General features: G+C 37.0%; 3 protein-coding genes, 1 non-coding gene and 1 pseudogene across 9 annotated transcripts; all 5 read right to left on the bottom strand.

Moving 5' to 3' along the window:
- Nucleotides 1–931: 931 nt before the first annotated feature.
- Nucleotides 932–1,119, bottom strand: LOC113284684. Its single transcript, XR_003328319.1, has one exon. It is a non-coding gene; the product is annotated as a U2 spliceosomal RNA (small nuclear RNA).
- Nucleotides 991–11,616, bottom strand: LOC113282472 (protein RST1-like). 5 transcript variants are annotated; one of them, XM_026531482.1, is made up of 24 exons: nucleotides 10,770–11,616; nucleotides 10,608–10,691; nucleotides 10,115–10,391; nucleotides 9,381–9,634; nucleotides 8,972–9,152; nucleotides 8,681–8,868; nucleotides 8,502–8,602; nucleotides 8,330–8,405; nucleotides 7,912–8,043; nucleotides 7,707–7,794; nucleotides 7,123–7,195; nucleotides 6,728–6,896; nucleotides 6,392–6,522; nucleotides 6,200–6,291; nucleotides 5,884–5,978; nucleotides 5,552–5,773; nucleotides 5,242–5,319; nucleotides 4,911–5,093; nucleotides 3,882–4,778; nucleotides 3,514–3,813; nucleotides 2,745–3,407; nucleotides 2,467–2,614; nucleotides 2,214–2,332; nucleotides 991–2,136 (listed from the first exon to the last, which is right to left on the bottom strand). In XM_026531482.1, the coding sequence occupies exons 1-24, from the start codon at nucleotides 11,439–11,441 to the stop codon at nucleotides 1,747–1,749; spliced, it is 5,613 nt and encodes a 1,870-aa protein (XP_026387267.1). In that variant the 5' UTR covers nucleotides 11,442–11,616; the 3' UTR covers nucleotides 991–1,746. The 5 variants fall into 5 exon arrangements, with proteins under 5 accessions (XP_026387267.1, XP_026387268.1, XP_026387269.1 ...); XM_026531483.1 differs by having other exon boundaries at nucleotides 9,381–9,631; XM_026531484.1 differs by having other exon boundaries at nucleotides 7,707–7,788; nucleotides 10,770–11,615.
- A 303-nt stretch (nucleotides 11,617–11,919) lies between these two features.
- LOC113277725 lies at nucleotides 11,920–13,908 on the bottom strand (annotated as a pseudogene).
- A 1,837-nt stretch (nucleotides 13,909–15,745) lies between these two features.
- On the bottom strand, nucleotides 15,746–19,084 carry LOC113277724 (AP-1 complex subunit mu-2-like). 2 transcript variants are annotated; one of them, XM_026526740.1, is made up of 12 exons: nucleotides 19,066–19,084; nucleotides 18,774–18,895; nucleotides 18,518–18,664; nucleotides 18,193–18,255; nucleotides 17,902–18,078; nucleotides 17,707–17,810; nucleotides 17,306–17,413; nucleotides 17,060–17,156; nucleotides 16,869–16,966; nucleotides 16,600–16,741; nucleotides 16,318–16,440; nucleotides 15,746–16,055 (listed from the first exon to the last, which is right to left on the bottom strand). In XM_026526740.1, the coding sequence occupies exons 1-12, from the start codon at nucleotides 19,073–19,075 to the stop codon at nucleotides 15,957–15,959; spliced, it is 1,290 nt and encodes a 429-aa protein (XP_026382525.1). In that variant the 5' UTR covers nucleotides 19,076–19,084; the 3' UTR covers nucleotides 15,746–15,956. The 2 variants fall into 2 exon arrangements, with proteins under 2 accessions (XP_026382525.1, XP_026382526.1); XM_026526741.1 differs by lacking the exon at nucleotides 19,066–19,084 and having other exon boundaries at nucleotides 18,774–19,027.
- Nucleotides 19,085–21,846: 2,762 nt separating this feature from the next.
- On the bottom strand, nucleotides 21,847–22,968 carry LOC113279489. The gene is made up of 2 exons (XM_026528183.1): nucleotides 22,564–22,968; nucleotides 21,847–22,476 (listed from the first exon to the last, which is right to left on the bottom strand). Exons 1-2 carry the CDS (start codon nucleotides 22,591–22,593, stop codon nucleotides 21,847–21,849), a joined length of 660 nt encoding a protein of 219 aa, XP_026383968.1. The 5' UTR covers nucleotides 22,594–22,968.
- Between the last annotated feature and the right edge of the window lie 616 nt (nucleotides 22,969–23,584).

The following is a 23,584-nucleotide window of genomic DNA, read 5'->3' as shown; positions in this document are numbered from 1 at the left end:
GCTAGATGTAATTCTTCTCGAAGGTTCTCTTGGTGATCAATTGTGGAGTCTGTACAAGGATCCGTTGGTGGTGGTTGAAGTTTTTCATAGCGTTTGTGAAGCGTGTCCAGTTTCACAAGTATTCTTTCATGAAGAGTTCAGATGTGAGCTTCAGATTAATTCCTCGGGTAGGTAGAGATAGTGTGCAGCCACAAGGAGGTGGTTCTTTGTTTGATACTCTCATGCTTGAAAGCTTGATCCGAGGCGGAGAATTGTTGTTTTAAGGATGTGGTCACGGTTAGAGTTTTTATAACCTTACCTTAAGTAAACTTGTTCCTAAAGTTTAGGAACTTAAGAGACAAGTTAGGAAAAAACTTGTTTCCAAAGTAAAGTTTTCTTAAGGGCCAAGTTTATTTCTCTAAGAGAAGACGTGAGGCTAGTTTGAAGAATGGTTTAGAGAGTTGGTTTCTATGGTTTTTTAAAGAGTGTTCTCGGGTGTGTCTTGTTAACTCTTTTTGTTTGAGTTTTCTTCTGTTGGTTGCGGAAAGAGCATGTAATGGTCATTGTTTATAATGGAAGTTTCCAGGTGGCGTTGGCCGTGAATGTTGCCTGTAAAGGTGAACCACGTATATCTTGTTTTTGCGTACTTCTTTATCTCGTCTCTCTTATTATTTCTCCCATGCATATTTCGTTCAATCACCAATTGTCCTTTCTGATCTTGTTTTCCGCTGTGATTGGGGTGTCAATTTTTCCAACACAATTCGCGTGAGAAAATGCATTGGATATGTGTGTAACAGGTGTATTAGAACATTTATGTAAAGGTGATTACGTCTTATTACAATTCGAACTATTTCTAGAATAGGCTAGGATCACAAGAAAAATCTGGACGCTTTCCTAAGAATAAAACCCGCATTTTCCAGGGCGATAATAGTAATTTTTTCAACTTTGTCTATCTGATTTCTTTTTCTTATCACAACGCAAAGGCAATGCACGAAAACCCCAATAGCAAGCTACTGTTAGGGGAATTCCCCACGATTAAAATTAATACAATATCATGTGAGCCGATAGCTCGCATATCAGATATTAATCTGATAAAAACAGAAAGTACACTTGATCTTAGCCAAAAGGCTGAGAAAAGATTCTTTTTTACAGATGCGGACATCCAGTTGACAGTGTTGGTGGGTAGAACAAAATCAAAGGAAGCAAACTAAAACCAGCAGCCGCCAGTGTCCATGTCTTACCTACTTTCTTCCAACACCTTCACGCACCCTTCTATCACTGGACTTTTTGTATCACGATGATATTATTATCATCCCCATATAGTTCCCCGTTATGGATGTCAACTTTTACACCGTTATGGATGTCAGCTGAGAGTTTAAGACATGACTTGGGGTTTCTGGTAGTAAAGCTATCTCTACTATACTTTGTGGTATTACATAGTCAAAAGATGGGTTTTTTACTTTTCCTTTCGATATACAGTTGATTTACAACGAGGTGACCTTTTTGAACAAAATATAAAACCCTGAACTAAAATAGTTGCAACTTACAAGTACAGTGACAACATTATGAACACTTGCTCCAGTTTGATGGTGGATTCCTACATGCAACGATGTGAAGAGGAATGTCTTCACTATTATGTCAAAGTGCTCAAGAAATCATATTGCTCAAATCGCCTACATTTGTGATCTTATCTCGGGATCCCGAGTAACCCTGAACAAAGCTTCTCTGTTGTTCCACTAATTCATGCCAATGAAGGTACTGTTAAATTCATTGGAGCACCATATTAGCAAGTCTCAACTGCTTATCAAGCGGCAAATAGTCTTTCAAAGAAACACATGTTTCATGCAACAATCTTGCGAGGAAAATAGCATTGCCATTTTCACTTGTGTCAATTGGATGCTGCTGTGGCTGTCTAAGAGTGACTTCATTATCATTATCACCAGCATTGGTTGCTAAACATTTCGCCCAGTCATAAACACGTTGAGTGGATACCCACAAGTTAAAAACCACTGATTCTGCAATAACCTTCCAACTGCTATTGGATAATAGAGAAGGAAGCGTGATAGGTAAATCACTCAATACAGTAACTGGGTCAATTGTTAGAAGCGGCATATATTTACAGAAGCTACTCCCGAGCAGACCAATGAAGTGCAGTGCCTGTTGGAGAGAAATTTTAGTAGGAAAATCTTATCACAGTTATATTATACCAAGTTCCAGAATCACAAAAAATCTACCGTCGAAGGGTTCTTTGTCATGCAAGTAATCTCCATAGCATCAACAAGCCATTTTCTTTTAGTACTTCCATCTGCATGTTGCAGCGCTGCAACAACTTCAACTAGTACATCCCACACATCTGCAATTATTGGAGTTCTCATTATGGGAATGCATCCAATCTTCCATGTTTTCATGATGAAATCTAAGATGCAAACATGGTGGTTTTAAGTATATGCTATTTATGTATACCGAGGTTTTGTAGAAGGAACTTACCAACTAACTCGGAATTCAGTACATAAAATTTCATCTTTCCAAGCTCTGCCCAGGGAATGCAACCAGTCATTACTAGCCTCGTTGCCGCTTGAATTTTTTTCACATGTTCAGTGGAGAAGACTCCTTGTACTTGACTAGTCTCTAAAACCTACCCAACTCAACGCAAAAGATCTCTGTAAGTGATAGTCAAAGTTTCATACAAATTTATTTATAGCCTAATAGGCGAACATAGTGATGCCATTTACGTACATGCACTATTAAGGAAAAATTATATATACCTCCAAAGTATTCATTAACCAACTTTGCCGAGTCTTCCCCAAGCACCTAACTGCCTCAGACCACTCTTCTATGGAGTTCATCTGACCGTCCCTTAGGCTGGGATCGAAGTGTTGAACAGGAAGCATAACAAACAACAATTCCATGCACTTTTCCAAATTCGCGACATACTCTGCGGAACCATTAGAAGCTTCGTTGAGACACCAGTACAAACCCTTCCAAAATGAAACCCGCAACAAGCTTTTCTGATGTGGGTTATATGTCTGCGGGGAAGACACTACTGAACTGAAATAATCAGCCATATCATCAAACAGTTTGCTCAACCTAGAACCAGCGAAGATCTTTATTAGTTCTGCCAGATGACAGAGCAAGCATGTCTGCAGGTTTAGCTCAAGTGTCCTGAACCTGGACAGGTCAGTCAGCTCATCCAAGAAATATAAGAGGGAATCAACTTGGTTTGCATGAGCTAATGCAAACTGAAGGCACCCCTCTCTAAGGTTTCCTTTCTTCAGGGTTGCACCTGGAAATAGCTTTCCAGAAACTTGATCCTCATATATCATGCAACGTCTAATGATGGCTCCCCAATCCAAAGATGGCAGCCTGGGGGCAAACGACAGGCACCTTAACACAGTTTCAACTGTATTCACATGAGTGATGGTACCTTCCTGAATACAGAAAGAAAAAAAAAGTTGGAAACTGAATCAGCATTTGCTTTCAGCTGATAACCAAGCAAACAAAAGAGCCGGTCTGAAAAAGAGAGACAAAGTTAACCTGAGAGTAGTTAAGGTCTGCTAGCCATGTGCAGAGCTGCCAGACCCCACTGTTCTCTAAGAAACTTCGAGAAACAAGCTTAGACTGGTTCGAATCACTCTGGAAACCATTCTTCAGTTCATCAGCGCACCATCGATGTCTTAGAAATGAAACTGCCCATGATGCATATTTTTGCAATTGTTGATCTTTAGAATCTTGTGCAACAAGAAACATTTCTTGGATCGATGATGCAGAGAGTGGCTCACAAACAGCATTTGAAAGTATAGGCCCTCTAACAAAAGATGATTCCTGATCAGAAAGCTACAGGCAATTAGATTGTAGAAAGTCAAAAGAAATTTGGTAAACTGAAAGCATTACAAGGACTATACCATAGTTCCATGACCAGCCTGTAAATTGGAAGGCTTAGAAGAGATGATGGTGAGAGCTCCTGCACCTGCACCCAATGCATTTACAACTCCAAGCATTGCGCCAAAATGAACAGTTGGAGGGTAAGTATTCGAATAACATCTTCGGCACAGTTCCATCAAACCATTTACATTTTCACTTTTCATAGAACGCACCCCTTCATCCAAAATGCATGAAAGGAGGCTTCCTGCTCCAATACATGATGCCATCAACATACTCTCATGGAAGATACCCGATTTTTTTACAGATAAAAGCTCAGAAATTAGATCTTTGTAACCATTAACTACACAGTTCAGTTCATTATCATCAATGAGTTCTACTCTCTGGCAGAATGCCACTACAGTAGGAAGCGCAAGGCAGGAACCAATGGATAACATTATCGCAGATTCTGCACTGCAAGTATGAGAACTCTGAACAACAAGATTCACATGAGGAACCCACGATTTAAGCAAGGTTTTCATCTTGATCACAGAATCACTCCCCCCAGCTCGGTATATAGCATTAACAGAATGCCCAAGACCCATTATGACTCCTGCAACACCCCAGACATCCTCCTCCATGTAATTTCCATCAGTAAAAAGTGAAACAGAATTATCAGTATCCGGATCGTCAGTATCCAGTGGGACATATCCACAGAGACTCTCAAAGCACTCAGCTGAAGATGGACTCAGCTGGCATATCATTAGAGAAAAAGCAGTTACGATTTTGCCAAGTAAATTGGACTCCATCAGTCTATTAGTATCTTCAGAGTTAACAACATCAGCAGCAACTTCAACTCTTGTAAGAAGGTCTTGAGAAGCAAAACCCAATCCGACCATACAGGCTCCTTTCACAAGAGAGCTTTTGCTACTATAACCAACCTAGAAGCAGAAAATTTCCAGAAATATTAGAGCACACAGTTTCATTCTTCTATCGTAGTACTTATATTTCAGGGGGTAAAAACCATGAGTATGTTGAGCTCATCTCCATCTTATAAACATGTCCAAAATTACCTTTAAAAGTCCAGATATGATCTGATACTTGTGCTTGCGATCGGTCGAGTGTACGCAACCCGAAACCAACCCCAACCCAACAGCAGCTGACCATTGCTTATGCTCATGTTCATACTGATACAACAATTTCAATAGGAACTTTGAGGCAGTTGTTGTTATAGCATGGGCAGATGGAGGCAACACCTGGTGATATCCCAATTGCAGCCAACTCAGTACACAGGATTATAAACACTCTCTACAGTATGATATGTAATTGTACCTGAACATGCTTCCATGCTCACAGCAGTATCCATGCGACTTGATAAATGTTAAAATGTATATAGATTCTTACCATACAGAAAGCACCCACAGCAAGAGTTATATTCTCTGAAGATCGAGGAACAGATTGTTCAGCAATTCTTGTCAATCTCTGCATGATCAAGTATTTGCATACAAAATTAAACTCCCGTGACTCAACTTAAGTTAGTCTCCAAAACTTAGAACACTTGGGTCTTCACAAGGTTCCCATGACTCTATTTAAGTTTATTTTAAAACTTAGAACAATTGGGTCTTCATAGTGGTTAATGTGTCACAATCCTAAGTCCTAATAAATCCTAAGTGGAAAGTAAACTAATATAACCAGGCAGAATGGAAATATGAACCTTAAGAATATCATCAGCAGCCTTTGTAGTTCTCTCCAACAGATTTGAAGGCGATTTGCTGTCCTGATATTTCAATACTGCCTTCATCCAACGTTGCACGAAAGGTTTCCACGATTGCAGGGAGAGTAATGCAATCAGAATATTTCTTGACAGATGTAGAGAGTCGGCAATGTCTACTAGAGCATTTTCATATGCAGTGTGCAGCTTTTGTAGGTCCTGAACCTGAAGAGAGAGAGAGAAATGGAGAGAGAATTGAAAGAAAAGATGAGGAGAATTTAAGTGGAAAACCAGATTCCATGTAAACATCCCACTAAAGCATCGTCAACGTATACCTCTGATTTCCCAGAGTACTGTAAATCTTTGGGAACGAAAGAAAGGCACAACAGAGCTGCACCAGGTAATTTACTAGCATTATTGTTTCTTGCCCCTGCATGGAAATGGTCAAGTAATTAGCAAATGAAATATGTTGTATAAAGATGGTTTTCTGAAGTAAGCAATATATTTGCAAAGCGAAGGGTAAGAAAAATTGTAAATATTCTTCAGACAGATAATGTGTAAAACTGATTCGGAAGAAGGCGACTGCTAAATCTTATAGGAACCACAAAGGCATCCAAAAATTACAGGAACTACATAGACAGTTCCTCGCACCTGATTTGAATATAGTTTGAGGAAACACATCCAGCAATTTTTCAACCTTGTGCACAACAACTCTTTTCTCCTTTAACAGTCTTCGCCGATTGCTGCCATTAAATACAGGCTTATCAATTCAAGCAATCAAAAACTTTGTCACAAGTTTACAAAACCGGTAACCAAATGAATAGAAGGCGAAATATGATTTACATGTGCTCAAAAGTAATAATCTTGACTTCCAATTTCTCGACAGCTCTAAGTACATCCGGATCAACCTCAGAAATAAGTACCTCAACATTCCTTTTATTAAAATCATGAATGTTTGTTTTTATGTGCTCTACCTGAAAACATACCACAAATGAGGAGACTGCAAAGACTGTAAAGTAAAACAATATAAGGAAATAGAACTTGGATTATTGGGTGGTATCTCAGGAAATGGGAACACCCAAAAGAAGTTAATGGTTGGACCAACATAATTTTTGAGAAGATCAATTAGAAAAGAGAATAAGAGATAGAACCATGTATATACTTTGGCGGAGAGTTTACCTCGTAATGGGTCAACGACTCAAAAGCGGAGGTCCGTGCCTTGGCCCATTTATATCCATGAGTTGCGTAGCTAGAGGTACCAACTTCCCACAAAATCTGCGACACACTCTTGGAAGCTTCTGGATATGCTTCCGCATCCAACGCACCCCATCTTAAGAGAAGACATAAGCTGCCCAGAACACACAAGCTCCAATCAGTAACGGATCATCAAGCATATGACTACAACCATGAGCATGGAAACCAGAAGTCACCGACTTGTGCGAATCATCAATACTTCAGCATACGATCAATAAAGATCTTAAAGATATCAGTGAACGATCAGAATGAAATACTAAATAAAGGTGTTGCTTAAACAAACTCGAAGAAAAACCAAAACTACTAGGCATGATCTTTACCTATTTGCAATTATAGGATCTATGGAGTATCCCAGCACATGCTTCGCAATAACATCCCAAGCAGTATAAAAATCTGAACAATAAAATACGAATTTGAAAAGAATATTGGAAACAATATACACAGCGAAAGATACTTAAGCGATAAAAATGACACATCGACGACAATAACTTAACGACCATGAAGGAGGAGTAGCTCAGCAAGCTCATGAAGAATATGTAGACATATATATATATATATATATATATATTATGGCTTATCTAAGAATTAGTAATGCGAGCTTTTGATGTGGATATAGGATTAGTAATGCGAGCTTATCTAAGAATTAGTAATGCGAGCTTTTGATGTGGATATCCTGGATCACATTCTTTATAAAATTATGCCGTTTGAAAAGAGTAGAATAATAAAAGAAGGTTTATTTTAAGGCAGTCAGCAACTCTTTCAGCCATTGAGTGCGTTTTAAGGGAAGGTAGCAAGTATAAAGGCCTTTCTAAGAGATTTATATGTTATATTTACTTGAGATCCAACTATTTGAAAGAATACATATATAGATCCAGGCAATGCTAAGAAAACAGATCTGTCATACCAACTACATCAGCTTCACAGAGATGTCCCAGACTTTGGAAACCAAGAGCTTTTACAGTAGGATCTCGACTCTCAATACACGCCTGTTGCTTGGCATTGATCAGAAGAAAAACAAGGTAAGATAGGCGGGTAAGAGAAGCCCCTTTACTTGAAAAGTACATTGAAAACAAAGGAAAGAGGAAGATACAGCCCATGGAGTACCATACCGAAACTGAAAGGATAAGGTCCACACCCCTATCGGGGTTCTTTCGGCAAACATCCCGAACAGAAGCAGCCATACTTATACAGATATTCTTTTCATTTACAAACTCTTGAAATGCCTTTGGCTGCAGAATTCCCTGAAACACAAAGAAACAAAATGGAACATATAATCAAGTCAAAATAAATTATACAAAACTATGCAGAATTTCACGGTTCACCAAGTTTAGGGATCATCAGAGATGACTTGGTCAATAAAAGAAACAAATCCTAACACTCCAACTTAGATCACATGGAACATTATTGCATCCACTTAAATTATCAAGAACTTTTATATTTCAAGAAGTTTGGAATAAAGCACAGGCACAGAACCGAAGATAAACGTACTATCAAGCAGCAAGAGAGGTAGGATTACTATCACCACACCTGCAAACTTCCAAAGACACGATCTGTAACCTCCCATGTCTTACAAAGCAGACGAGTAGCTGTGGCGCGCAATACTCTTATAATATGAACCAACAATAAAGATTTATTAGTTTGTAAGCTTCACATTTTCAATGGACGCACAACAAGTGATCCAAGTTCAGAAGAAACATACGGCTTTGTGTCCCTTTGAAGCATTGGAACAATAGTTTGAACAATAAATGGTATCATTCCAGGATGTGAAGCAAGTGATGGAAGCATTTCCAAAAGCTCTAGCTGCAAGTAACGGTAAGAGAACCGTGAAAAATGAATTATCCAAGAACGAAATTTGAAACCTGCAGGACTGCAACTTACCACTATTTCATGCGAAGTACTTTCATCATTTGAGAGAATCCTGTTATAGAATATGATTGCAAGCAGCATAGGCAGACCCATTTTAGGATCCATGAGACCTATAGCTTCCAAAGAACCTATAGCATACCTCCCCAGTGAAGGATGCAAGATTGCAAGAGATACCAAAGATGCAAGTACCACAGGCATATCTACAATGACGAAGAGCAATTATCAGATTTGACTAGAATATAAACAAATCGCCTACTAATCGTGTAAGGAATAAACAATCATAAATTAAAGTAAGGAATAAACCTGTAACAAGATTTTCTTTAGTCTGGGATATTGGTGAAGATTTTTGTTTATCAACAATCACGACACAGTATTCTTTAAGTTGAGATACCCATGAATCTTTTATATTGTTCACCTCCTCAAAATCACATTTGGTATTGGAAACAATACTAAGAAAGTAAGAACTATGCAACGAAGCTTGGTCCTGAAAGTGAAAAAAAAAAGAATACTAAACAACTTTACTTATGATTATAAAAATATCATTTAAGAACAAACAGACAAGAAGAAAGGATTTTATGAGCACACAAAGAGGGGAACAAAACATGTAATATACATGATAAAAAAAACATAAGGAAGTAGTAGAATTTCTGCTATTTCCTAACAAAATTATCATAATAGAACAAATGTGAACGGGTAAGGTTGCCAAACAAACCTGAAACCACTGGTGTCGCATCATTCTAGAAACAATTGATTCAGGTGTGCTGATAGTTGGCAATCTCTCTTGAATGTTGGTTATCTTGTTTCGTTCAACCAATAGATCTATTAAAATATTTTCCAAAACTGAAAGCAGATCACTCGCTGCAGCCTTTACAGATCTAGAAGGTGATGAGAGTAGGTTGATGACAGGAAATATTAATAAAAGCTCTTCACTGAAACCACCAACAGCTTTTGCCAGAACATGTTCTGCTGAATGATACAAGATACCACTGATCAAAAAAAGAAGGATACAGATACCAGCATTTTTGTATATTACCAGTGAACACAAACCCATCTTCCAAAAGCATGTTCGAAATAAGTGATAAAGAATGGGATCGAAATGAAAATGCAAAACATTGTGCAGGAAAACAGTGATAAAAACCTGACCAGGGCAAAATGAACATTATGAATTAATTGTGGTAGGGTAACAACTTTTCCAAACCCAATCATCACTAGCAGAGTTTTGCAAACATGGTACACCTGAAGGCCCTGGGTAAATTAATCTAGCTTCTAGGATTCTGATTTTTAAGATTCCAAGCAGACATAGAAGTATTAAAATGGACAAACGTTCACTGACACACAATTCAATGGATCTCTCGACACACACAAAAAAAAGGCGGAAGAGGAACTAAACTCAAACGCTAGAGAGGGCAGTTTTGATATGCTCAAACAAAATAAAAATGAACATACCATTTTCTCTTTTCCAATTCAACATGAATAACGAGAGCTTCAATATACATAGTTGCTCATGTTCCAACTCAGCTTGACCAAGGATGAGAAACAAGGATACCATAGCTGACAACAATTCGGGTTCAAATTGCAGTTGTAGCTCTTTATGAACAACTAATAATCGTTTTGCCAATTCAATAACGGATTCCTTCCTGGTCATACGTTTGTCACGATCATTACAAAGAGAGAGAAGAATCCCCAACAGTTCCACTCCACATAATTGAGTTTCATTTTTTAGCTGTCCACACAGTGTAAATGACAATTAACAACAAAATGAAGCATTCCAACAAATTAAACTATGTAATTGTAGTTCATTGCCACAAAAAACTCATGCACTCGTATGGAGTAGTATCGTTAAGCAAATAAATCCCATGAGAATCATCCGTCTTGCAAGATCAATTACATTAAACAACTGAAAAGTGAAAACATAAACAAAATGTGTCTCTCTACATACCAATCCGTTCTCTACCACAAACCTCAGGACCACGGTATATGCGTTCACCAGGCACTCGGCAACATAGAGTACATCTTTGAAATCCTGATAAAAGTTCCAAGTATCAGAAACAGTGTATTACATCAAAAAAAACTTAAAAGAAAACTTGTAAAATTTACTCACTTGTGTATTTCTGCAAGGAAAATACTTCAAACATCCCATCAACAACTTTACAATCGGCAACGCCTCGGAGGGAAACAAACAACATAATGAAGCAATCGAAGATATCAAATGCTTCGCAAACGAAGCCGAATCCGATCCCGAAGAAGAAAATGGTATTCTCAGAATCACAAAATTCAAAAAGGGTTTTAAGAATTCACAAACTTTTCCGAACCCAACTAAATTCTTATTCCTAACAATAAACGATAACACCTGTTGAACAAGTTCATTCTCAACTTCAATTCTACAACAAACTACTTTCACAAACGGATGTTCTTGAGAATCTAAGCTGAACCCTAATTTTTGAAACTGAAAATTAACAAGAAAACCAATTCCCTTAATAAACAAATCAACAAAACGTGAATCACAACCTTCAAGAACTGATTGAAGTTCTAATAAACCTAATGAAGGATTCATAAACCCTAGTTTAACATTAAGACAAAGCTCACGAACTGATTGATCAACAACATGAGATGAATCTGAGTTGAGACATTGAGATATTATGATTTTTCCTGAATCTGAATCGGTATTTGAGTTAGATGATCTGAGTTTTTCGAATATGGAAATTACTGCAAATCTCTGAATTGAAGGCTGAGAAACTCGAGTTCTTTCGAGAAGAGAAGCGTAGATTTCCATGGAGTTACGGTTTGAGAGGAGAAATTGAAAATTTTGGTGGGAATTCTGTTTGTGTGAAGGTTTTGAGGGTTGGTTTTTACTTGTGAGTTAGGGCACCGTGCTGCATATTAGATTCTCGGCCTGTAAAGTGTATATTACTGGCATGGCTTGTGGTGGTGAATATTTGAGGTAGCTTTTAAATGAGCCACGCCACGGCCAAGACCTTCTGTGGAATAGCTCTATAAAATTTAGAATGTGGTCTTTCTCCAGCAGCTGCCAAATAATTTCTAACCTATGCAGGCCAGTGAGATCATTTTTGCGATCAAATCTACTTATGTGTTGTGATGTTCTAGCGTAGACACATTAAAGTCAATTCCTGTAAGTAGAGTATTGCTCTTCAACCGGAAAGCATTCAATAGCCATTTAACAACTGATAAAAAAATTATTAATCCATTAACCTTTTCTGTCAAAAAAATATCTGAGATATAAAGTACAAATTCTTATTCTTAGTAGTTTTGTGATTCATAGGGAATCCCAAGATGCTAAATGATTTGGGTAGCAGTGCTCACAGCAAACCAGCTTCTTTTAGAGCAGCACTGAGATCTTCTTCGCTTTGATAATCAGGTATCTGCATAATTAATAGACCAAGAAAAAGTTAAGACTCATGGTAAGAGCTCTTACTCTCCACAAAATAAACTCTACTGTAACTTTTGGGATTGAGTGCACAAATTACCTGTGATACATGTACACCGAAATGCCTTTCAATCTTCTCCATCAACATCATGGAGTCGGTGCCTGCGGCTGGGTCAGCGCACAGTAAGTTCAATACTGCCCCTGCACACAAAGGTTATGCAAACAAATATCAGATTGGCATGCCAAAAATCTCAAATTCTCATAGTTACAATCAACTTGGAGTAGTCTGTGAATTCAAAGTTAGATTTTAGACTTTCAAAGACACAGCTCACCCTTGCGGCCAAAGCGGCCAGCCCTTCCACATTTATGCAAGTACACTTCATAGTGTGGCTCAGACGGATTGTGTTTCAACCGATCGTACTGCGTAGGCAAGTCATAGTTGATGACCAAATTAACCTATTCAAAGGAAATTGGATTAGATTCATAAAGATGATGATTTGCCCTAACCTATCACCCAATTCAAGGACTTTGTCGATGACCTGCCTCTTTGCTGCTTCATCTGGACAGTTAACTTTAAACTGTTTGACTGACTCCAATGACAACTCTTCTTTCTTCACAATCATTTGATTCCCGTCTTTAATCATCTTTGAAACGAAATTCTTGACAGTATCATTGGACGTGGCAGAAAATAAAATCACTTGGCAATGAGCACTTCTTTTTCTAAGAGTATTCATAATCCTCTCAGAATCATCTTTGAAACCATCCTGCATGTGAATGCGTTTCCAATTAGCATATATACATTCTTTCATCTTCTCCCATGATAAAGGTCGGTTTCTCCACAAATACAGAACCACTACAGATCCTTTAATATAAATTCCCCATACAGCCTCCAAAAGAACCAGGTGGGTTTCACCAACATGCGAACAATGTTGGTTAATTTGTAATAACTTACAGAATACATAGATACAAATAAAAGATAAAACAATAAGACAACAAGAATTTGGTTATTACCTCTGCTAACATATGATCAGCTTCATCAAAAACAAGCATCTTGATATCCCTAGCATTGAATCTGCTTTGTGACATCCATTTCTTAATAGTTCCAGGAGTTCCAACAACTATTTGATCAGAAATTGGTGCTCTATCAGACCTCAAACCAGTTTTCCCCGTAGGTACGGCAGAAATTGAAGTAATCTTAGTGTGTTTACCCATTCTTGTCAAAACCTCTAGATTTTGAATCGCTAATTCTCTCGTCGGACAAATACATATTGCTTGAGGTGCCTTCAAATTGACGTCAATTCTACTTAACATTCCCAGTACAAAGCAAGCAGTCTTGCCAGACCCATTGTGAGCTTGAGCAACTAAATCCTTATATGGTGGACTTAGGATCATGGGCAAACTAACCGATTGTATTTTACTCGGTGTTTTAAAATTCATCTCAACATATAATCCCATTAATAATTCTGTGGATAGATCCAAGTCTTCGAATCCTTTTGCTGTCTGGTAGATTGTATCTCCAGTTACCTATACAATAATAAACCATTAAAAAGATTAACAAAAAGAACTCAAACAACAAATCCGGCTAGCCTTAGGCATTGAGGAATATACATCGACTTACTTTCTTGATGTTCGAATCTTCAGGTTCAACAAGACACTTGGTTTTCTTTGTTTCGTCAATCGTCAGAGCCTCAAGATTGATTCCTTGTTCTTCTAGATTAAGTTCTTCTTCGATGTTATCTTCTACGTCATCACTACGCGTTATTGTTTCTAGGATTTTTTCATGAACAATGGTGTTTGCACCGACGGTGTTCTCTTCGTTGGCCATTGATAAACTGATATGGTTAATGCGAGAACAACGTAAGACTTGCAGAACGATGAGGTTATTGTAAGGGGTGAAGGGGTTTTATAGTTGCTGGTTTGCTTTAGAATCAGGCAGAAAGAATGTTGCTTTAGAATCAAGCAGACCGAAACGGATTATTAGTTTGTATATATAGCTTTAGAACGAAGCAGACCGAAATCTTTCCTTTTCTTACTTACGCGGTTATAACCGAACTAGGCAAATACCCGTTGGATTTACGTGATTACCCCTGGATGTAACAACGTTTTGCTACTTCAAAACGGGCTCCACAGAAGCTTGTGCTGCTCTTAATATAGATTTCCTCTTTCGAACAAAAAAAATAAAATAATAATAATAATTGTGACGGTGCTTCGCGAGGAAATTCAAGGGGACTGGGGGAGGGGCTGCTATAGGAAAACAGTAACTATTAGTGTTTTCCACTGAGAAAGGCTGCTGAAACCTTGAGATCAATCTTAATTTACTTGCTAAGATGAAGGCACTGCTGCTGGCAGGCGTTCGTTTGGCTGACCAGTTGAACCTTCGCCACATCACACTGCTAGCTAGTACATATATTTAGGATCAAACTATACATATAGAGCCATCTTTTTTTCTTCTTTTTTTTTCGACCGGCATATATATAGAGGGGACTTGAGAAAAACTGATCCACTCAAAGTTGTAGCATTAGCTTCGTCCAACAATGAGAACAAAAATGAGGGATTTACTGTTTAGTCCAGAAATTCCGATCCGGGTTATTGGCTAGTCCAGCGCCAAAAAATATTTACTCCCTAATCCAAAAAAGTATTGAAAAAAGTAAAATTACTCTACTAACCCTAGTATATAACATTACGTATAATAATACATATGTAGTATACTAGTTACTAGTAGTAGTATATACTAGTAGTAACTAGTATGTAGTATGTAGTAATAACATATGTAGTATGTAATATACTAGTAGTAACTAGTATGTAGTATGTAGTAATAACATATGTAGTATGTAGTATACTAGTAGTAATATGTTCTGTATTGATACTACATATTGATACTACATATTGATATGTAGTATGTTATATATTGATATGTAGTATATTTGATATGTAGTATGTTATATATTGATACTACATATTGATTATACTAGTAGTAATATGTTATGTATTGATACTACACATTGATATGTAGTATGTTATGTATTGATACTACATATTGACATGTAGTATGTTAAATATTGATATGTAGTATGTTTGATACGTAGTATGTTATATATTGATACTACATATTGATATGTATTATATGTTATGTATTGATACTACATATTGATATGTAGTATGTTTGATATGTAGTATGTTATATATTGATACTACATATTGATATGTAGTATGTTATGTATTGATACTACATATCAAAAAAAAATTGTTATGTATTGATACTACATATTTTATTACTAGTACTAGTTACTACTAGTATACTAGTTTAGTATAGTAAAGTAGTTACATAATTTACTAGTAACAATAAGATATTTTTGTTACTACTAGTACAGTACATATTAATATGTAGTATCACCGTATTGATATTAATTAGACCTGGAAGGGTGTTTTAGGAATTTATAAAATACACTTTATAGTCTCTTCGAAGTTTTTGGACTAGAGAGTAAATAATCTAGTCCAAAAACATGTTTTTGGACTAGAAAGTAAATCTTTTCCATGGGTGGACTAGCCATTAATTGGGTCTGCTAGAACTGGACTAGCCAGTAATTCCTACAACAAAAAGAAAATTGGCCCTCAGACACAGCCATGCCAAGTTGAAGTCGAAAATTGGAAAGATTGAGAAGAAAAATATACACCAATACTAGGTGCCACCATCAATCAACATCAATAACAACAGTGTAAAAGAAAGAAGAAAGAAAAATAAGAGGGGAGTAGAAAAGCATACAAGAAAAAATTGTGAAAACATATGGAAGGATTCAGGAGTAACTTTCCTCGAGTCACCAGATAACAACAATTTGAATTATTGAACGTTTGAGTGGAAATATTTACGGGTGATAGCAGCAACATACTGACTAAAACTATCCTTCAAATTAGCCTCAGCTCATATTCGCCAGCCATTGTTATGTATCTCACCCATGGTAGAGCCTGGTACGCACTTTTCTCAATGATCTTTAAATATCGCACCTATAGAAACATATAGTTGCACGCTTCCGATTAGAGAAGTACAACTGTATATAGCTTGACACTAGAAAATTGTGTTGGATGAATTGTTCTTAATGAAGGAATGAAAACATTGGCAGGGGAACGGTGCAATGGGGTAAAGTCAGAGGCAGAAGAGATTCTCGTTATTATCCATGTCAATGCGTTTGTTCAGCCAAAGAAAAAAGGGGTTTCTTGATGCCCATTGAGAAAGCAGTTTCCAGATCAAAAATTAAGAAAAACACACCTGTATTCCGGAGACAGTAAAATATGGTATTTCAAACTTCACACGTATAGGAGCTTTCCTGTCAGGAAGTGCATCTTCAGCAATTACACTAGGAAGACTGAATTCTGCCCTCATCAGATATTCCTGAGCAATTGAGGGTACAGTATAAACAATTACACATCCGAAATGAATCTAAGAGTTGGAATATGCAGTTAAAAGTAGGAAGCCAGACATATTAAAGACCGTAAATACTAACATATAGTGGTTACGAGATGAAAAGGATTCACACATACACCTACATACCTTTCCACCCGGGAAGGATTTTATTTTCCACAACAATGCATCATGCTCAGGTGCATATGTAGCGGATCCCATTGAAGTCCGGATATTAGGATTGGTGGCATCAGATGGTACAGGCAACTCAATCTCAACGTTCGTAGCAGTGCTACATGATAAACACGAGAAAAGTAGGAAAGTGGTGAATATTTTACAAAACTAAATTCCAGTGAAGAAGTTAATGAGAACAAAAGAAATGAGTTACTTGAGCAATGAGAGAAGTTTGAAAAATGTACCTACGCTCCTTGAACTGGCTCCGTGCTTTAACCATGATCTCTATTCGACTTCTTGAATGTCTTTCTATTTGAGTTTCAACCCATATCAGAGGTTTTACCTGATATAATCAATAAAATAGAAGTAAGGCATGATTTGGAGCATCAAGATGATAGAATTAGTCCCTCAATATAGCATCATCTGAGAGGTGAACCTGAGTGCTGAGTCTGTAAGTCATCAAATCAAAAGAGCCATCGGGAGGTACGAAGGATATGGTTCTGTCATTTTCAAAACGAGTCAACCTCACACACCTAAAAGTGAATATGAGAAGTATTAGTAGTCAGGTATCATTAGTTACCATTCACAACCAACCAATTAAGTCAACAAGTCCAGAGATCTCTTTTCTTCTTTTTTTAAGCATCTAAGAATACAAATAGAAGAATGAGTTAAAGCTACCTACTGGTGAAATTTGATATCATCCAAATCAATGGCTTTCCCTTTTGTTGATCGACCTTGAGCCTCCAAAAGTACTCTATCATTGAGGCCGAGCTTACACTCAGGCATACCACTGTATGAATTGAGCGAGTTAGTAGTTGACAATTTTCAGTTCATGCCCAAATTTAAGCTGAATTCTTTATCAGAAAAAGGTCATCCTTGATTCACATGTCTAGTAAACTAAAAGAATACCATTTTTTTACCTTTTCTATCAGAAATTATGTTAGTGTCAACTCTCAACCTCATGTTGTTGATTCAACAACCTTACCACCAGATATTTAAAAGTGCGGCCTGGTGCAAGCTGGGTTATTAGTTTTAAGATATTCATTCTAGTAGAGCATGAACTAGAAGAAGAAACATGTGTACCTCAAATAAGTTCTCATCTTTAATGCGCCTACAACTTCTGAACGAATTATTTGCCCGTTGCTGTTGGCGAGTATATTGACACTTTCAACCACATCCAGGAACACCTGAGTACATATAGAACAGACTTACATTGTGACATCGTAATAGCTAGACAATAATATATTGGTCTAAGAAGTAACAAAAACATGAACGTACTTCATTCTTTTTATACCGAATCCCTTCCATGCGCCAAGAAACTGCATTTGTCACAGCCATGGGAGGCCTTTGATTTACCTCCATCCTGTAAGCATCTGTTTTGATAAACTCGCTAAGAATTTTTGCTTCCGTATACTGAGGGTAACCGAAGTCCATCATCTCATCAAGTAACTCATACTGGCACCAATACGTACAATGTTTAGTTGAAGTTTCTTCCAAAACAATCTTTTACTAGTATTTTCTTTCACTAACAAATCAAAACTACAAAGTAGCGATTAGAGTTCCTCTTACCGCAACGACAAAGTTATCCCTAAGGGATTCCTCTTCTAACTCTTCAAAGTAGTGTTTAAAGACCTACATAAGAAATGTTTAAAATTCAAGGATTAGCAATATATAAAAACCGGTAAAGCGTTGCTTTGTTTTTCAATATGCAATTTCCCAACTACGTGCACAATGCATAGGATACAATTTTCTGAAAGGCTAATTTGGCCAACAAGTATTAGGCGCAAGAGCTTAGACTCAAAAAAGGGTCTCATATCTTAGGAGAAAATAACTGTTCAAACACATAGTCTGCAACCTTGAAGAAAAGATTGCCACGATAACAAAGACAACTTACATCGACTACACGATGCAAAAAGATAATAATACTTGCAGCGTTGCAGTTCTGTCTTGTTGCGATCATAAGGAAAACGTTATTATGTTGTATGAACATGTAAGTGACACCATTATCGTATACAACTGGATCTTGAGACTCCGGATCACCCTGAAACAAAATCAGGACACGGAAAAGAACCCACCACATCATTGATTAGCCCTAATTCATGAAAAACTCTACTAACATAGACATCATAGATTGAATGAAAGAACCTCACTTCTTTTTCGATGAGCTTTGTGAAAAACTTCTCAGCCTGTCCAGCTGAAACATCACCTCTAAAATCACGCCATACAAGAACACGACCTTTGATGCCTAGAAGAAAAAGCGCGGAAGCTGCCCCTGCCATTGACAAATTATTGTTGTTTCAGATCAGAATTTTGTATTCCCATTCAGTAAATTTTAAGGTTTCGCTCAAGGAAACCAGCAGATTAAGGAAGAAGTTTCACTGAGATCTAATTTGTCAGAAAAAATAGGTTCTGGAAATGAATTCTGTTTTTCAAGTATCTGACCGTTACACATGTTGTTGTGTTTATTCCCCGCGGCTCTCTTAGGAGTTGGGACTAGTTACTTATAGAACCGGTTGTGAAATAATTGTGGCCCATATCACTTTTCAGTCACGTCAAAGAATAAGAAAAACCTTGGAACATCCTCTTCTTCTTGCTCACATTTAATCTTTTTGGACTAGATCTGAGCAAGGATTTATAATTTTTTATGAATAAAAATAATCTAATTTGTGTTTTTAGGTTTTGTTATTGTTACTTTTGGTATCTATGGACACATTTCTTCGCTATTTGGGCGATCTTTTCTTCGTCGTTTGGACGATTTTCTCTTCGCTTTAATAGCGATTCTTTTAAATTTTCGTGGTGTTTCTTGGCTTGCTATTCTCGATTTATCAAGAACATCAACGATTCTGCTCGGCGACGCTTTGGATTCATCTTCAACAAGAGGGATTTAAGGCACCCGGATTCGTTTGGATCTACCAGATTTTGGGCAAAATACTCCATTTCATTTGGAGCATCTCTTGTTAAAGAAGATAATCATTTTAAATGGTCGGAGTTGATTCCGGTTCACACCATCATCCATCACTACTATATCTACAAAAATTGGATGTCTTTGCGGTTCATGGCTCTTTCTCTTCGCGATGTACTTGCAATTGGTATCGTCATTTGTATTTGGGTTTTGATTATCTTGTATTTTGGTATTTTTGATAATCTTGTAAGCAATCATATAATCATCATTTTGGTTTGAATGAATTGAAATGTGATTTTACCAAAAGAAAAATAAAAAAATAAAATAAGAATCCTATTATTGGGGCTTTAAAAAGGAGGGGAATTTGGGGGCTTATGGGGTCATGAAATAACAATGCATAGAGCACCTTATCCTGGTATTTTATGTAATACCTATTATACCCATAATATGACTAGTACTAATTATATTGATTAAGCTAACTAATCAGTATTAGTGAATGGATTAGACTAATCAAATGATTCATCTTTTGGAAATCAAAGTCAAAACTTGATTTTTCCTTGATTTTGATTTTGATTTTGAAGAAGAAAAAATGGTGATTTTGGTGAAATTTTTTTCAAAAAATTTGAAGAAATATGATGAAACCCTTCGTCACAAAACTCGGGATAATCTTATAATCAACTCCCAATATCAATTTATCGATTCAAATCCGTTAAAAATCAGAGAAAAATTTGAAAATTTTACTTGTTACGGCTGGGAAATTGTGTCGAACCAGCCGTAAAACAATACTTACGGTTAGGATAGGAAGAATTCCCAGCCGTGAACACAAAAAACGGATGGGAAGTGAAGAACTTCTGGTCGTTATTCTTTCCAGAATCTCCTGAGTCTGTATTACGGCTGGGATAACATATTTTTCCCGTCCGTAAATGAATATGTAAGTTGAGAAATTTGGATTTTCAACATGAATACATACTACTAATGAAAATTAGTAATACTTTCATTAATTGGACCTCAATAAAACCCATTACATACTTAATAGATCCCCATTACAAAGTTGGTTTTAATAACATCCCTTTCGATGTATCAAGAAGTCTTTGATGATGGCAAATTGAGCTTCGAAGTTGAAATTCTGACCTTTCCATTTTCTCCATTCCTTCTTGGCTTGAGCTACGACTTCTCCATCAGTCTCACCTCTAAGTCGAAGTTGCTTTCACATACGAAGTAAAGCCATATATTATTCCATTTTTTGCGTATGTCTGAAAATCGAAGATACAATTCAATCCCATCTTGGTTGTTAGTGTTACCTGTTTCACTACACAAATTTTCAAAAATCTTACTACAATACGATTGACTTGGTAAACCACCATTCCTTCGTTCTTCTCCCTTCTTTGGATAGCATAGTACAATTTTTTTGCAAAGAGACAAGTCTTCTTCCAAAGTAAAGTTGGGTTTATCCTTTGAGTACATTGCATTGAGTTTGTAGGAGTTTTTGTGGAGATTATTAATGTACAAGGTGTGATTTTTATTTGGAATTGGTGGTTATATGGAGGTGGAGTTATTTCAAGTTTAAATAAGTGATTGAACAGCTAGAACCTTCTATAGATCGGTTTTCAAACGTTTTTATTTTTCAAAATTCAAAAACTAGCAGATATGATGTGGTACAAAAGGAAATTATAGGTGTTTACAGCTAGGAAAACAAAAGGTAGACCCAGCCGTAAATATGTATAATCATGCAGGGTTTGTAGTGTGTCATATTTACGGCTAGGTATTTCTAGCCGTAAATAATAGTTGTTAATTTCTGTCAGAATTACGGCATGGATATCTATCCATAAATAGGAGCCATTTTGTTTTTGGGTTATCATAGTGATATAAGGCTAGGTAATTCCAACCGTAAACCTATTACGGATGGTGTTCCTAACCGTTCTGCATCTACGGTTAGGAACTTGAAAGGTCGACCAAGCCGTAAACCAGAGTTGCAAATTTATGTCAGAATTACGGTTTGGAGTTCTAACCGCAAATACGATACACGGCCCGAATATATAGCCGTCACCAAGACTCATTTTATTTTTGAGTCTCCAGAGCAATACACGGCTAGGTATTTCCTAACCGTAACTTTGTTACAGTTGCTTTTCCTAACCGTTTTCCTGTTTACTGTCGGGATTTTCTAACTGAAATACTGTGCAAGTTTATTTGACAAGAATTATATGCATTTTCGGCTAGTTTATGTGAAGCATCGGCCTAGACTAAAGTGCACAAAAAATTAGTAAATCTCGATTTTTTCCTCAGTTTTCTTAGATTAGACAAATGGAAAGACTAACATTCATTCATACATGCAAAGTTATGAAAAATTCATCCATCCAAATCCATAACCAAACAACAGAAATAGTAAATAAACAAAGTCTTAAATAATAAAAGATCCATGAAGTAAAATAATAAAAATCGAGTAAATAGTCATTCACTTGATGCCTCCTCCGAAGACGAGCGCATAAACGCATCCAAATCGTCCTCTTTCTCATGTTCCACAACTTTTTCCACAACTCTAGATTTTTTACTTCGACCGCTGCCACCTTGAATTGGAGTCTTTTTACCTCCACCACGTCCACCTCGATCACTTGTTCCAGCACGGCCACCATTTGCACTTGTTTCAGCACGACCACCTTTTTCACCTCGACCACGGCCACCTTTTTCACCTCGACCACCTCGACCGCCTTTTCCTTGCTTAGATTGAACTTGTTCAGGGGGAGGGGAGTGTCCGAGTCATCGCTAGAAGAAGGAGATCTAGCCCTTTTAGCTCTTCTTGGTCGGTCCTCTTCATAAGCATATAAACCTCCTTCCCCAGGGATTATTATGCCTTTAACTCGATTCTGGAGTAATCTTTGTTCAGGTACCGTTAAGTCCTCACCCAAATTAATCATACGGATGATGTCCTTGACCACCCAATTAACTCGTTCGACCTATTTTTTCATATCAAACACACATACTCTAATTTATTCATAGATAATTAAAAAAACATATACAAACATAATTAGTAGTATACGTACCACCATCTTCTCCCAATCATCTTTTTTCATTCATTGATGCCTTTGATTTTGAACTCGCTTTCTCTGCATTCTTGAAATGTCTCTGCGCCTCCGAATCCAAATTTTCCACATAAGGATGAGCCCATTCTTGATACCATTTGTAGATATCGTCGAAATCGGTTAAGATCTCTAAATATCCAAAATGGGAATCACGTGGAAATTATTATTATCGAAGCCGCCACCCAACTTAGGGAGTTGGGACCCAAACGTAACACTGGTCCAAATTTCAGAGATTCAAGTCCGGGAATCAAAACACGGATTAGGAAGGTGTGAGGCACCCAGCCCATCCAATCTGGAGATTGGCCTCTACTTTATATTTGGGATTCTAGAATTCTAACTTACAATAACAAATAAAGAACATATTCACAAATTAAATTATAAGCCAATAAAATATTCCCACTAAATCCTGTAAAAGAGAGCAAACTTCAATCAGTACCCCAAAATATCATTATTATTATTATTATCAAGAAATTATTATTATTATTATTACAAGAAAATATTATTAAGACCGAACTGAGAACCAAAAAACCGATCAAACCAACGTTATTATTATTATCAATTATTATTATTATTCAAAATCTCATGGAGCAACGACCAAATATTTCACTCACCCAAACCAATATTATTATTATTATTATTATTATTATTCAAATCCAACGGAACAGGAAACGCGAACGAGTGATTAATTACCAACCATTGATCAACATAGCATCATTATTATTATTATGAAGTAAAACGTGTTTTCATACCGTACAAGCCAAGCAGAAAAGTATTTCCTTAAATCACTGATAGCATGCCAACAATGGCCATATAGAATGATGAATACCGAACGCAATATATTACTGGCACTGCATGAAGACTACTAATCTCTCACCACCTAGTCAGTAGATGGCTTGACTAGAACCCACCACGAGTGCAGAAGAACAAGACTCATAAAACGGTGAAGACAGATCAATCAAATTCATGCACACGTTAACAACAC

The sequence above is a fragment of the Papaver somniferum genome, chromosome 5 (genome assembly GCF_003573695.1).
Source record: "Papaver somniferum cultivar HN1 chromosome 5, ASM357369v1, whole genome shotgun sequence".
Taxonomy (NCBI): domain Eukaryota; kingdom Viridiplantae; phylum Streptophyta; class Magnoliopsida; order Ranunculales; family Papaveraceae; genus Papaver; species Papaver somniferum.
Note: the sequence above shows the minus strand (reverse complement) of the source record. Positions and strands in the feature narration are given on the sequence as shown.